The sequence below is a fragment of the Quercus robur genome, chromosome 3 (assembly GCF_932294415.1).
Source record: "Quercus robur chromosome 3, dhQueRobu3.1, whole genome shotgun sequence".
NCBI lineage: Eukaryota > Viridiplantae > Streptophyta > Magnoliopsida > Fagales > Fagaceae > Quercus > Quercus robur.
Window position 1 is genome coordinate 10773146 of NC_065536.1, and position 16358 is coordinate 10789503.

The following is a 16358-nucleotide window of genomic DNA, read 5'->3' on the forward strand; positions in this document are numbered from 1 at the left end:
ACGTTGTTGGACACTAACTTGCTCTTCACCACCATGTTGTCTATATAGACTTCAATGCTCTTACCCATCTGTAGTTCAAACATCCTGGTCATCATCCTCTGGTAGGTCGACCCGGCATTCTTCAAGCAAAAGGGCATTACCTTATAGTGGTAGTTTCCAACGGGGGTGACAAAAGCAGTTTTTTCTTGGTTTTTGGCAGCCAGGGGTATTTGATGGTAGCCTTGGAAGGCATCCAAAAAGCTTATTCGAGGGTGTCCCATGGTCGAATCCACCAATCGGTCTATCTGAGGCATAGGGAAAGGATCCTTCAGGCAGGCCTTGTTCAAGTCTGTGAAGTCCACGCAGACCCGCCATTTCCCACACTTCTTCTTCACCACGACTGTGTTGGCCAGCCACTCGGAGTAAAATACTTCTTTGATAGCCCCCACTTTCTTCAATTGCATCACCTTCTCTCTCACCGCATCCGCATGCTCTTTTGACGGTCGTCGAGGAGGTTGCTTCTTAGGTGTCACGGCCGGGTTGACATTAAAGTGGTGGCAACTGAAATTTGGATCGACCCCCGGAGCCTCGTAGGCGTCCCATGCAAACACGTCCACATTCTATCTGAGAAAGTCAATCAGCGTTTCCTTCTCTTGGGGCGACAGTTCTGAGTCGACCTGAAAAAATCTTTCCGGGTCGGAGCCCACAAGAACTTTTTCCAAATCCTCACAACTCGCTTCCTCGGAGGGTTCCCCACTACCCAAGGTCACAGTCGGGGTTGCTAATTGCTATAAGCCATTCTCGGGTGAGGTAGAGGCTCAGTACTCGGTTGTCGTGAGATGGCGGACACCATGCATTGCCGGGCCATGGCTTGGTCCCCTATTACTTCTTTCACTCGACCCTCCGACGGATACTTCACCTTTTGGTGTAAGGTTGATGACACAGCCCCTAGGACGTGAAGCCCCGGTCTGGCTATAATGGCGGTGTAGGGGGAGTAAGCGTCTACCACTATGAAGTCCACCTCCACTATGTCTGAGCCTGTTTGTATAGGCAGCCTAATCAGGCCTTTCGGAGTGACGGTTTTCCCTTCGAAACTCACTAAAGGGGACTCGTATGCTATCAGGTCCTCTAGTTTCAACTTTAGCCCTTTGTACAAGTCGAGGTACATTACTTCCACGGCGCTGCCCTGATCGACTAGCACCCTCTTCACGTCATATTCCCCAATCCTGAGCGTGACAACTAAAGAATCGTTTTGGGGTTGGAGGGTTCCCAGTTTATCCTCATCCGAGAATCCGATTCGGGGCATGGCCATCCCTTTAGCCCTCTTGGACTCCCGTTCGTCAGCTTTAATGGGGAGTCGGGCCACCGACATCACTTTGAAAGTATGGGAGCCGGTTCTTCCTGGTACGGCAAGAATGACATTTATCGTGCCAATAGGTGGCTTCAATGTGCTTTGCCTTGTTTCGACGTTCGACTGGTCCTGCCGTCCAACAGGATGATGCAAGAGGTGTCTCAACTTTCCTTCTCGGACCAGCCGGTCCAAGTGGTTTTTCAGATTCCTGCAATCATCGGTGGTGTGGCCCGGCTCTTGGTGATATTCGCAATACAGATTCTGGTTACGTTTCCCGGGGTCACCTGCCATCCTACTTGGCCATTGAAAGAACGGTTCGTTCTTCACTTTCTCTAGGATCTTATGTAATGGTTCTCAGAACACAGCATGGACTACCTGTGCCCCTGTGGATCCAGATTGCTCTGAGTAATCCCTTCTCGACCGGTTACTATTGTTAAAGTGGTCTAACCTGAAGTCCCTCCTCTCTTGAGGGACAACCTTTGCTTTGCCATTTCCAGTCTGTTGGTCCTCTTCGACTCTCTTGTACTTGTCGATTTTGTCCATGAGTTGGCACACGTTGGTAACCGGTTTCCCAGTCAGGGATTTTCTTAAACCATGCTCTGTCGGCAGGCCCCTCTTGAATGTGCTAATGGCGATGTCATTGTAATTTCCCTCTATCTAGTTATACATTTTCCAATATCTGTCTGAGTAGGCCTTTAAGGTCTCTCCTTCTCGTATGGACAAGGACAGGAGGGAGTCTAGGGGCCGAGGAACCCTGCTGCTAGTTATGAAGCGAGAACCTTTGCTTTGCCCTTTCCAGTCTGTTGGTCCTCTTCGACTCTCTTGTACTTGTCGATTTTGTCAATGAGTTGGCACACGTTGGTAACCGGTTTCCCAGTCAGGGATTTTCTTAAACCATGCTCTGTCGGTAGGCCCCTCTTGAATGTGCTAATGGCGATGTCCTTGTAATTTCCCTCTATCTCATTATACATTTCCCAATATCTGTCTGAGTAGGCCTTCAAGGTCTCTCCTTCTCGTATGGACAAGAACAGGAGGGAGTCTAGGGGCCGAGGAACCTTGCTGCTAGTTATGAAGCGAGAACCGAAAGCCTGTGTCAGCTGCTTAAAAGAGTTTATGGAGTTTGGCTTGAGGCCGTCAAACCATCTCATCGCCATGGGTCCCAAACTGGACAAAAACACTTTGCACATTAACGCCTCATCCCTGGAATGGACGGCCATCCTCTGGTTAAACAGGCTTACATGCTCTACTGGGTTCGTCTGACCATTATATATGGCAAAAGTGGGTTGCTGGAACTGCCGAGGAAGCTCAGCCCCCTCTATCTTGCGCGTGAAGGGTGACTGGGAGATGCGGTCCAGGGCCTTACTCATGGCGTCGTTTGCTAGGCCTTTGTAAGATAGGCTTCTGTGGCCACGTTTGTGAGGTTGCTCTTCCTCATAGGAGAAGGTTTCACTTGGCGGGGTCCTCGATCTCCGTCTGTACTTATTGTCCTCCTCATCGTTGGTGTCCGGACTGGGGGAAGGACGCCTTCGTTGCGCTCGGCGTAACCTTTTCTTTAAGTCGTCAATTTCTTGCTGTAGAGCCCTATGTCCGTCCTGCTTTTGAGATGCGTGACCTTTCCCTTTCGAGCGACTTATGCTCATGTGGGAGGTATTTACACTACCCTCTCGTCGCTTGTCTTGAACTCTCTCCCGTTCGAGGTTCAAAAAGTTGTCCTGCCGTTGGGAGTCTGTGTGTCCCGTTTGGCGCAGACCTGATCCTTCCATCTCTAACGGTCTCACTTGCTGAGGCTCAAATTCTCCCCACAGACGGCGCCAATTGTAGGGTCGCAATTCGGGGTCCAGGCCCAACAGGTATGGGGTTCTGATCCAAGGAGCTCGAAACAATGAATTTATAGAGAGTAGGTCATAGAACTAGGCCTTAATGAAGTGCATACTAGTTAACATTGGGCCATACAACAATTGAAAATAAGAAAATCTCCTTCATGTCCATTAGATATACGGTCCGAGGAGACGTGGAGGATGTATCTCTGTCCCTGCTCAAGGGCTATGGTTCTCACCCTGTTCTTCTATTCTAAGTTCCTGTTTTTTCATCCCGTTCTTCATGGGGACTCCCCTCTCTTATATAGCCCCCTTGAAATCATCAGAGTCTTACATTTGTTGATCATCTGGACCTTCACTTGAGTGCCTGTCCCATCGAACATCTCCCCCATCTTTCTGTGAAGTCATCAGGGCCTTACATTTGTTGATCATCTGGACCTTCACTTGAGTGCCCGTCCCATCGAACATCTCCCCCATCTTTCTGTGAGTTGTGGTAGCCAAGGCAACACTGTTCGCAAGTTCTCTCCATATTAATGCGGCCAGAAAAGTAGCTGCCATGCATTTAATGTGGCAGCTGTAGCCTCTCCTTTGGCATCCTACACTTTCTTCCCTCTTACGGGTTTTGGGACTCATCCTTGTTACTAATACTCGTAGGAGTGGATCCTTATAGCAGGCAGAGTGCATGTTTGAGCCATATTTGGTACGCCCGAGGAGACATTTCTCCTCAGACCACCTTTTAAATAATTTTGGGCCCATAAGAATTGGGCCAGGAGCCCTTTTGGCACCCACACCTTCTCCTCGGACGTGGTCGAACTTTTATATGGAACCCAAGGCCCATTGTATGATCTTAGGCCTTTGCCCCTACAAGTATCATAATTCTTAATTAATACTCTTTCAATCCCATAACTAAAGTTGTAAAAATATAAGAGTAGTTCTAATACCACATAAATTACTACAATTTTTGTCATATCTTACGTGTTAGAGCAAGAACGGAATTGGAAATCGAATCTTGGGGGGAAAAGTTTAATGTAAGTTCATCTACTTTCATTATATTCATTATGCTACAATGAAGTAATTAATACTGATTTCACTGAAGTAAAACCATTAATTAATTAATTATTATTTTTTTTAAGAAACAAAAATGGGGGTCTTTATGGTTATATTACACCCCCGAACAGGGCGCCGGTCGGAGGTAGACAACCAAGGCCGATCTCGGCGTCAGCAGCGTCAACGACCGTGTGGGGGGTCAACCCCATTAAGGATGCCCACCAACAGACTCCTGTGGATAACAGGACTCGAATCTAGGTGTGTTGCACGAAGCGTCCGAATGTTACAAATATACTTTACTAGAAATTAATCCATAACAAAAAAAAACCAAATAAATATGCCCCACGAACCAAAACAAAAAATATAAATAAAGTTTAAAGTAAACAAATATTTCTTCAAGAAAAGGTTAACAAACAAAAAATGGTGAAAAAACGTGATATTTACAATTAGTGGATTACAACCATTACCCATTATCTTGGTTTTAGAAAAAAAATTATTTTTTTATACAACCTTTGCAAAACTTATCACGTGCTATCTCAGTTATAAATCAAATCACAATTAAAATATTTTCTTATTTCTTATTTGAAACTACTTGAAGTCTAGAAATCAAATCAAATCACAATTAAACCATTTGTTGCTGCGTCCCTTACTCCCTTAGCTGTTGGATCTAAGAAGCTCACCGTTGTTGCTTCCATACACTGCTCGATCTCGGTAGCCCAACAAGTTCGACACTCATTGTCAAGAGCTCAAGTCTTAACACTCAAGCTTACAGCTGCTGCATCTTTCACTATCTATCTCTCACGTTTAGTTTAGTTTTTTTTTTTTTTCCTTTTTTTTTGGAATTTGATGGAATGATTTGGTATGTAAGATTCATATTGATTTTGTTTCAAATATTTTTAAGGGCTGGGCTAATTTTTTGGTAAAATTTGTTGATTGGGCTAAGTTTTCTTTAACTTTTTATTTTTGATTTTGTTGTTGAGTTAACATTTTTGGACTCTCTAATTTGTTTTTTGAATTTTAGATCAGTAATTTTTTTATGGCCTTTTCTTTTCTTTTTTTATGAGCCTTTTCTTTGGTTTAAAGGGACAAGTTTTATTTTTTTGAGGGACGGGGCAAGTTTAATTTTATTGAGTCAAATTGCTAAAAATCAGGTAGCTTTATCAGCCCTACAATATTTTCTTTACTATTTACGGTCTACCATTTGATCAGTTGTGTGGTACAAGTTGTGCCATTTTATATGGTCTTAGAATTTTTCAAAAATGTAAACCCACTTTTCTTTGATAAATTCTCCTCCCAAATATCAATCCCATATAGATAAGGCAAATATGTAATTCAACCACCATCGAAACTCACCCAAAAACAAGATAATGAAAACATAAAAAGACACAAAAATTTGGTGATGAAGTTGAAAATCAACGAAGAACCTTTCCAAATGGGAAAAAAACCACTCTTAAGAATCCAAACTTAGAAAAAAGAGTTAAAATTAGTTAGGGCATACAAAATTTTGGTAACTCTTTATGAAAATTCAACAAATGCTTTGCTTGCCTTCCCATCATAGTAGGCACATAACTCTGAAATTCTTCTACATGAACATTCTCCAGCTTGTTCGATCTAGTTAAGTACAGAATTCAACAGGTGCTCCGATGCATCTAAGAAGTGGACCTCAATTACTCTTGGGGAAAAAAAAAATATTTGTCATACTTAACTCGTTGTCGTAAAATCTATTTTAAAAATAAAATATTAGTAATTAAATATACTTAAACATCATGTACTAATGTTGGTTTACAATTATATAAAGAATATGGCCCAATTGTGCCTGATTTAAAAATGAAACTATATTTTAGTTTCATTGGGGTCTTTGTTAACTACATTAAAATCAATGATTTATATATGCTTCTTAAAAGTCATTTAGGGTCCGTTTAGATACAACTTATTTTTGCTGAAACTGAAAACTGAAAACACTGTAACAAAATAATTTTTTAATGTGTGAAAAATTACTGAAACGCACGGCTTAAAAACGCAGACTTTAAAACGATGTATCCAAACCCTTCCTTAAAATGACCCACACAAAGATATACTTTGTCCACTGGGGACCGTTGGAGTGTGAAGCTAAAGCAATGGAAGGAGTAACTTTTGCTTGGGATATGGGCTTTTGTGACATCGTGTTTGAGTGTGACTTGAAGGTTGTCTCCGATTCTATAAATAGGTATTGTGAGTCACCAGCTACTATCGGCAATATTATTGATGGGATCAGGCACATGCTCAAGGATTTTCAGCAGGTCTTGGTATCTCATGTGAGAAGACAGGGCAATTGCCCCGCACACCTCTTAGCTCAGCATACTATGAGTGTTGTTAGTTTTGTAATTTGGATAGAGGAAAATCCTACTTTCATTGAGTTAGCTTTGATTCAAGATGTAATATTTTTATCTTCTTCTTAATAAAAGTTATGCATTTCTAATATAAAAAAAAAAAAAAAAAAAAAAAATGACCCACACAAAGATACAAGTTATGTATGGACCAAACCATAAAGCATTGGCAATGCTTATATGCATTGGTGTAAACACTGCCATTTAATTAGTCATTAGATAAGATTAGAAATTCTGTGTGTTCCAATTAGCTCAACTGGTAAAAACTCATTTTAAGGACTTAGACTCTTGAAGAAGAAAACCATGGACAATATTTGCAGGGTAAAAGAAGGAAGAGGCTTAAGTCCAATGCGTCTTGTGCATTGACCCAATAAGATGCTGGCATGTGGTAATTGTTGGACATATAGCATCATCCTATCAAGTCCAGTGCAGAGAACACTAAATTCAAGCCGAACCCATTAAAAAAAAAAACATAGAGTATATAGTTATTTGTTAGATCAAAACGATCATAATTTGGCCACTATGCAACTACAATCATTATAATCGCAAAAAAATTGATAATTCCCTCAAATAGTCTACTTCAATTCATCTAAACATCTTCAAAAATAAATAAATAAAAATCATCTAAAATTGTGCAAACTCAACACAAAAGTTCTCACAAAAATAAGAATCTGGCCTTCTGGAAACATATGTTTGTTATTATGAGAATATAACAAAGTGCAGAAATATAACAAAACTACCATAAGAGTTATTTTATTACATTCAGCCAAGCTTATCTTTATGGGGGGAAATAAAGCTTATCTTATTGCAGAAATACAGCTAATACAGAAAATATAAATCCACATTAAGTGCCTCTGGGCCCTCTAAGAGTCTACTCAAGTTATCTTTGCCTTCACAGTTTCACTCTAAAAGTTCTCACAAACCAATTTGGCCTCTTCGTTATGATGACATGCCCGGTAACCAGTCCAATTACAAACCCACAAGCATATCCTATCACTACCACTTTCCAACTAAACCACTCTCCAAAAGATGACTCCTTGCTTGGTTCAAAAGTTGGAATTTCACTATGTCCACATTTCTTTGACAACGGAGGGCCACACAATCCCAAGTTCCCCTCAAAAGAGGAATTATCAAATGTCCAAAATTGTCCACCTTGGGGAATCAGACCCATAAGTTGGTTATTAGAGAGGTTCAAATATGCAAGAAATGTGAGACTTAAAAGTTGATGAGGGATTTCCCCTGAGAGCTTGTTTCGAGAGAGATCTAATGACTCAAGCTCAGTTAGATTTCCCAAGGACAATGGGATATGACCAGTGAAACTGTTGCTTGATAAGTTGAGTACAATTAAATCCTTGAGCATTCCCATTGTATCTGGGATTTCTCCATCAAAGCTATTATTGGAGAGATCAATAGCTGTGAAGATGGTCAAGATCTTTACCAAAAATATTTCTAACCCCTTATTCACCACTGTCATTGAGTTTTCATAATAATTTGGATGACTTCCCATGTATTCTGGTTGTGCTTTATCTTTGGTAGGAACCATTTGCATTGCATTCCAAGTTCTAAAGTATTCTGAAGGTAGCCTACCAGAGAAATTGTTATGAGAGAGGTCGATGACATGCAACTTGGAAAAGCCAAACCTGGTATGAGGATTCCATATAGGGCCATGGAATCGATTTGCATGCAAGACAAGAATCCGTAATTCTGGCAAAGACTGTAACCAAAAGGGGAATGCATCATTCATGTTGTTATTTCCAAGATTTAGGACCTCCAGCATTTGACATTGCACTAAGGATCGTGGAATCTTCCCCTGTATTTGGTTTTGACTGAAGTCCAATGTCGTCAAGCTGCATCCTTTTATGAATGATTTAGGCATGCTTCCTTGAAAGCAATTTTTCCTCATATTCAATATTGAAAGAGAGCTGCTTAAGTGACCTAAACATTGTGGAATGTGACCATTCAACTGATTGTTAGATATATCAAGGACTTGGAGGGAATTCACGTTGCAAATCATTTGAGGGATATTTCCGGTTAGATTATTCTTTGAGGCAAAAAAATATGTTGTATACAATGGGGGAATTGGGAGTGACCCTTGCAACATGTTGGAACGTAAATCTAAATAGTAAATAGATTTCCAAGGAAGAACTTTTAGCGGTTGTTCAAAACCGCTGAGAAGGTTAAAAGAAAGATTCAGGGATTGGAGTGTCCCTTTTCCAACATTACAAAACCATTTGGGTATTTTACCTTCAATTTTGTTGTTGGCAAGGTCTAATGTATCCAATTCATTTTGGGCTTTTAGGAAATCAGGGAATTCACGCAAATTGCAAGAAGACAAATACAAATATGAAAATTTGGGGTGGGTTGAATTGATATTTTCTTTTGAAACCAACAAATTGTTACCTGAAAGATCGAGAAGTTGAAGTTCTTTAACCTGGAAGAATATGTTTAACTCCATCTTGTCCTTTAGGTTGATCGAAGAAAGATATAGCCGTTGTAGCTTAGTGAAATTGGCAATTGACCTTGGAACCGGTCCATCCAATTTGTTTCCACTCAATGCCAGGGAATTTAATTGTGATGAAGAGATATTTTGGAATTGGAGAGGGCCAGTAAGCTGATTTTGATCTAGATATAGTACAGACAATGAAGGCATTGTATACAAAACAGAGGGGATAGCCCCTATGAGTGAGTTTTGAGACAAGGCAAGGGCAAACAAATTAGTAAGTCTACTTATTTCCGATGGGATTGACCCTTTCAATTGGTTTCCTGATATATCTATCTCAATGAGTTTGGTAATATTTGTTAGTGAATCTGGGAACCTGCCTTCAAAATTGTTATTTGAAAGGAGTAATTTTTCTAGTTGTGTAAGATTTCCCAGTGAAGATGGTACTTTCCCAGAGAAAAGGTTATAGCCAAGATCTAGAGAAGTGAGTTTTGCAAGATTTCCTAATGTGGATGGAAGCTGGCCATGAAAATTGCTCCCCGAGAGAGAAAGAGAAGTAAGCTGTGATAGGTTCCCAATAGAAGGGGGAATTTCCCCTGAAAAATTTGCCCAAGAAAGATCCAAATGACTCAAGGATTTAAGGTTGCCGATTGAATCGGGCAATTCCCCAGAAAAAATTGCCCAAGAAAGATCCAAATGACTCAAGGATTTAAGGTTGCCGATTGAATCGGGCAATTCCCCAGAAAAATTTGCCGAAGAAAGATCCAAATGACTCAAGGATTTAAGGTTGCCGATTGAATCGGGCAATTCCCCAAGAAAATTTGTTCCAGAAAGATCCAAATGACTCAAGGATTTAAGATTGCCGATTGATTTGGGCAATTCCCCAAGAAAATTTGTTCTAGAAAGATCCAAATGACTCAAGGATTTAAGGTTGCCGATTGATTTGGGCAATACCCCAAGAAAAATTGCCCCAGAAAGATCCAAATGGCTCAAGGATTCAAGGTTGCCGATTGAATTGGGTAATTCCCTGGAAAAATAGGTTTGAGAAAGATCCAAAAAGTTCAAGGACTTAAGGTTCCCGATTGCATCGAGCAATTCCCCAGAAAAATTCGTGTAGGAAAGATGCAACTGCTTTAGGGAACTACCAGATCGAAAATTGGGAAGAAAACCAGTGAGATTGTTGTTACCTGACACATCAATGGCTTGTATCTTGGGCAGTAGGAAAATATCTGAGGGAAATTCGCCAAGCAAAATGCAGTCAGACAGAGAAAGAGATGTCAAGGAAGACAAATTTGCCAGGGATTGAGGCAGTGACGATGAGATGTTCACTTCGTCTAGATGAAGTTCTCTCAAATATGTCATGTTCTGGACAAGTGCTTCTAGATCAATTCTTCTGAGCTTCAAATAATAAGAATCAGCACCAGCAGAGTAATAATTATAATTGAAAGAGAGATCAAGTGAAACCAAATTGGAGAGCCATGAAATTTCGGACGGGATTCGGCCATGTAAGAAGGAAAACGAGAGATTAAGATAGGTCAACCTCACAAGCTGCCCAAACTCAGATGGGATTGTGGTGAAGGAAGAGAAGTCGTTGAGGGCAAGGTTGAGTTTTCGAAGATGACGCAACCTGAAGAGGCTGCTGTTAGACTTGAGAGGCCCACAAAGCCAGCTGTTGCTGAGGTCTAAGCCAATGACGTGGCCGTTGTGTGCATCGCATGTGACCCCATCCCAGCTGGAACAACAATCACTGTCTGCCTTCCAAGACTTCATCTTTGGATATGAACCATTATAGAAATCATTGTAATCAGAAGACATTCTCTTTTCAACAAATTCTTTCCTCAGTTGTAGCAAAGCAGAGCTCTGGTCAGGGAGGCAAAGATGTTGAGTGGAAGTATTAGAAATAGTTTGAGAATGTGAAATGAAGAACAAACAAGAGGCAATAAGGAATAAGGGCAGGTATTGATTCATTTTCCACATGTTTTCAGCAGAGGAAGTAAATGGAAATTTGAGCGGCCAAGTGTTATGAGCAGATAAAGAACTAATGACACATGAGGATATTTATAGACACACAACAATTTGAAAGGACTAAAGGTAATTGGATATTTATATTATTTTTTGTGGTCTAAATCGAATTGGATTTTAAGGGCTTTAAATATATTGATTTGAAAGGTTTGAAAATTGAATCTACTAGTCGCTAACCCGTACGATGCACGGGAAAACTATTATGTATGTAGAAGTTAACAATTATTTGTCTCTTCCTCTTTGATTGTTTATTAAGATTCCAGCCTCAGAATTTTCTATCCTTGATATAAAACATTAAATTACATAATGAAAAATATAAATCAAACTTAAATTTAAATTAAAATTAAAATTCCAATCCTTAACATCCTTAATTATCCAATAAATATATGAAACACAAATTTAAAGAACTACTTAATTAATATTTGAAATAAATTGAAAGCCAACTTTAAAGTATTATTTGTATTTTCTTCCTTTGTTGCTTCACAGTAACCACTAAATTACTCCTTTTATTTTCCTTGATTACAGATGTTGGTGTGAGTTGTACATTGCTTTCAACATCAACTTTTTGAAACTTTGTAGAATCACCATCTTATTGTCACATTCATTTGAAATACCACTGATGTAAGCCTGTCAATAGAATAGGTTGAGAAATCTATTAGAAACAAACACATAAAGAACAAACACAAAGATGACCAAGACAAAACCCTCAAACCCACATTGCTCCTTTTATAGAACTTGACATACAAAACAGAAAATTGGTTATATCATAGGTGCTAAAAAGTACTTAATATAGACAGTTATTTAAAAACAATGCAGAAAATTATTCAAAACAATGCAGATTTTATGAAATAGTGCAGTGCAGTGCAGTACAGTGCAGATTTTTATGAAACAGTGCAGTGTAAATTTTGGTTGTAAAAAAAATGCAGATTTTAGATGTAAAATAGTGCAGATTTTATGTAGAAAAATAGTGCAGAAAAATAACGTTTTGAAGAAGAAAACTTTTTAAAAAATTGGATCCATAGACCAAATTTTACACATAGAGAACAAACACAAAGATAACCAAGACAAAACCTTCAAACCCACATTACTCCTTTTATAGCACTTGACATACGAAACCTAATTTATTTAGATTCGAATACATGTTAGAAACAAAAATCCCAAAGCCAAAACCTATTAGTAAAATCACATACCAACCAATACAACAAATTAAATCATAGGAACAAATAACAGTGCTCCTTTTATAGAACTTAACATAAATAAAATAAATCCTAAAGCCAAAGCCTATTAGTAAAATCACCTATCAAACTATACAAATTTTAAGCCATGAATTGCGATTGTAACAAATAATCTCTAAAAATACACTATTTATAATATAGGGTTCTGTATTTGCCAACATACTTGAAAAATGTAGAGGTCCATGGGTAGGAAGTTTCGGAATTTGGGGGAGAAATAATTTGGGGGAGACATTAAAAGTCACAAACCAAAACAATGCAGAATTAAAACCTTTTATATAGGCAGCAATGCATCAACCACACACTAATAACACTAAAAGAAAATTACACAATTAACTTTTCATATATACATTACTAATTAAATTCACACACATGCTCAATGTTTCGGTATCATATTTCACTAAACAATCAATGAGTAAAATAAGAAACATAGAAATATGATACACACCAACATTGATGTAATACACTAAAAAAAATAGAACTAACATAGTGATGACAATGCAAGAATACACAGAAGGTTCATTTCACTTATAAAAGGCCTCGCTAAATGGTCAACAACAGAAGAGACATATGACAGAGAAAGCACAAGATTAAAGCTACTACAAAAGAAAATGAGCATTTTGAACTTACTAGTTACCAGTACTGCCCAAAAACAATGTAAAGTATGAAAAATCAGCAGATCCAAAGAGAATATATATTGGAAACTTAATTGGATTAGGAATCTCTCCACTTATGACTGTCAACCTTAGCATCAAAACTTCTCTCTTCTTGTATCCAATTGGGTTGGAAGAAACACAATGAGAAAGAAACATAAATCTTGCATACTTTCATGAGTTGGAGGACCCTAAAATCATCATTAACATATATCACAAATTACAATGAGAAAGAAACATTGTTAAATCTACATTGAAAATTTAAACACTGCCAAAATTCAAACATTTTTTGAGGGCTGAGTTATTGTTTTTCATAATTATAGTTGTCGGATGCTTTGGCTAGGTAATTTGACACATATTGATTTGAACTTAAAGCATCTCTTAAAATAGCCACCACTATAGAAGGATCTTATAAATTATTGAGAAACAAAGACTTTTAATTTTTTTTTTCAATCAATTAAACAAATAAATGCATACCTAATAAAATCAATCTAAACCATGATATACGGTTGGTACAAAATCAAGGAAGACAATAAGCAAACAATTTTATATTTGAGAATTATAAAAGAATCTACTAAATTGAATTGATTATAGATTATAACTAAGCTTTCATAGTCCATTAGTTATTCACTGATAAACACAATCCAAAACAAACTTGGACTATGTTAAGGTCAAAAGCTATCTTTATAACCCATGCCTCCAAGCCAGGCATTTTGTCAAACACTTTGAGGATGATGGGGTTGGCCTCTTTTCTCTTCTCATGCAGTGAAGAACTATTAGAACTACGGGTTTCCATTATTTATTAAACAATCCAAAATTAGCAAAAGAGAGATAGAGATAGACCTGATGCCAACGGTGACAACCAAAAAGGCAACCACACCTCTGCTAGGATTCAGTTGGCATTGGGACTGAGTAATTGGCATCATCATCATTACCTGAAACTGAAACTCAAAAAATAAGATTTAGAGAAAATCATAGAGAAAGAATTTCTTGAGACTAACCTACCCAAACCTTCAAAACAGAAATAAAATCGCCACAAAATGCAAAATAGCAGTAGCCCCAACATAACATTCCACAGTCTAGCATATAAAAAACTGAAAGATTATATTACCCATTAAACTTGTTTACTGTTTCATAATGTACAAAACTAACTTATGTTTACAATGCCCGTATAATAAATTATAGAAAAGGAAAACCAATGTAAGATAAATACAACAAAAAATACCATACATCAAACCAAAACAAACCCAGAATCAAAACCAAATTAAAGAATCCTAGGAAAATAAAAATCCAATAAAAATTGCATTAAAAAAAAATTCAATACCAGGATTTTAATGATTCTTCTTTGGTATAACTCTGACAACAAAGGAAGAAGAAGATGTAGAAACTCCGCAAAAAACAAAAAATCAATTAAGAGGAAAGAGAAAAAGGAAATGAAGCACACCACAAAGCAACGATCGGGTTTTCTGAAGGACGGCTCAGTTGGCTGGGTCGGACTAATGGACGGGCTAGGAGGCGATTGTGGAGGCCCCTTTCGCCTTCAACGGTGGCGATGTCAACAACCCTGGTTAGATTCAGAGAAAGGTGAGAGATAAAGACCGATGGCGTTTGGGATTGAAATTCAGAGTTGGGTTTTGGGGAGAAAGGTAGAGAGAGAGAGAGAGAGAGAGAGAGAGAGAGAGGAATCAGCGTAGGGTTTGTGGGTACTGGGTATCGGGTTTGCTTTTTATGATTTTGGAAAAATATTTTGGGCTTCTTATTGTTATTTTTTATAATTTAATTAATGTTTTTTTTATAATTTAATTAATGTTTTTTTAAAATTTAATTAATGCTGATGTGGAAAATTGTGGGAGCTTCAAAAGTTTTGGTTTTATATATATATATAGATGAGTCATCAGTATTGACTGGAATTGCTTTCCATACACGATTGTGATAACATATTAAAAAGTTTTTTATATTTAGAAAGCTTTAGATTAAAAAGTTCCTTTATGTAACCATAAAAATATGAAGAGGACAATCCTTTTTTATAAACAGAAAAACGAATTCCCTCAGACATTTAATATTTAGTTGATTTTTTGTAACTAAATTCCTTCCTTTGTGTTACATTCCAGTCACTAAATTATAATTTTAAACTAATAAATTTTGATTTTTAAAAATTCTGCTATCTATATAGCCTTTTGATCTCAATTTTTGCTTGTTAGCTTCTTGCAATCCGACTATGATTTTAAATTATAATGCTACATAAACAAACAAACCAACAAAAATTTCTTTCAATGGCTAGACTTTATAATTTGGTTATAGTTCTCTTACTCAAATAAAATTATATCTTTTATCTCAAAAAAAAAAAAAAAAAAAAAACTTTCAATGGCATTCCAAATCAATACCCACAATTTCATGTGCAACCACATCTCAGAATGGTTATTCAACCAAATAGAAAAATTAAAGGAACTGTATGTTATACTAAGATTATGACGTGTGAGACACGGGATAAATATCAAAGAGTCTGTAAAAACAAAAATATAGAACACCCTATCAAAAAAAAAAAAACAAAAATATAGAACACGTCATGAATCATGATAGCTAGATTCTATTGACTTGACTAGCTTTTCTTCTACGTTTAAAATACAATAATGTCTCCTGACATAGAAGACAAAAATGTCTCTTGACAAACAAATATTATAAATTAATAAAGGATATAGTTAACAAGTGCTTTTTAGGGAAATTGTTAATAGACTGTGCTTAATTGAGTTAATAAATTATATGAAAAAGTTTCGACAAAATTTTTATTGAAAATATAAAAAGTTGTCAACAAAATTAATTGGGCAAATTACAACTTACCTACCTATGATTTGATTGAAATTTAAGTTGCCTACCTATGATTTGAAATATGACATTTTACCTATTTGAAGTTTGATTGAAATTTAAATTGTCAACCTGTAGTTTGAAAATCATGGTTATCATATAAGTAGATATCTCAACTAATTGTTTTTTTATTAATACTTTTTATTTTTATAGATATAATAGAATTTAAATTTATAGTGTTCTCTTTATGATAATTGTTTTCTATCATCAAGTCAAGACACTAATTCTTCTAAAAAAAAAAAAAAGAGTTAAGACACTAATTAATTTTGATGTAAGTGGAATTTGAACCACAAATCTATTATTCGCTTGACAAGAAATTTTACTTGTTGAGTTAATTAGATCCCACACTCTTAACTAATTCTAAGGTATACTTCTTTTTATAATAGTTTTAAGATTGAATTTTGATTAATAGTTCTTGTGGGGTCAAAGAACATAGCAACCCCGGCCCACGCCGAAGAGGAAGAAATGCCCGAGGATGAACGAAGAAAGCCCAAATTGCCAAGAAACGTCGCTGAGGACAACCCTGTCCTTGGCCAACCGAGATCCTAGAAGGGAAGAACAGCATGCCATCGAAGGCAACCTCCCAGAG

General features: G+C 37.4%; 2 protein-coding genes and 1 long non-coding RNA gene across 4 annotated transcripts; all 3 read right to left on the bottom strand.

Moving 5' to 3' along the window:
* Positions 1-760: 760 nt before the first annotated feature.
* On the bottom strand, positions 761-1621 carry LOC126719226 (uncharacterized). Its single transcript, XM_050421805.1, has one exon. The coding sequence runs from the start codon at positions 1619-1621 to the stop codon at positions 761-763; it is 861 nt and encodes a 286-aa protein (XP_050277762.1).
* A 5831-nt stretch (positions 1622-7452) lies between these two features.
* Positions 7453-10815, bottom strand: LOC126719227 (receptor-like protein 33). The gene has a single exon (XM_050421806.1). The coding sequence runs from the start codon at positions 10813-10815 to the stop codon at positions 7453-7455; it is 3363 nt and encodes a 1120-aa protein (XP_050277763.1).
* A 651-nt stretch (positions 10816-11466) lies between these two features.
* Positions 11467-14602, bottom strand: LOC126717028 (uncharacterized). 2 transcript variants are annotated; one of them, XR_007652393.1, is made up of 3 exons: positions 14352-14602; positions 13751-13848; positions 11467-11649 (listed from the first exon to the last, which is right to left on the bottom strand). It is a non-coding gene; the product is annotated as an uncharacterized LOC126717028 (long non-coding RNA). The 2 variants fall into 2 exon arrangements; XR_007652394.1 differs by lacking the exon at positions 11467-11649 and adding an exon at positions 12892-13098.
* Positions 14603-16358: the final 1756 nt, after the last annotated feature.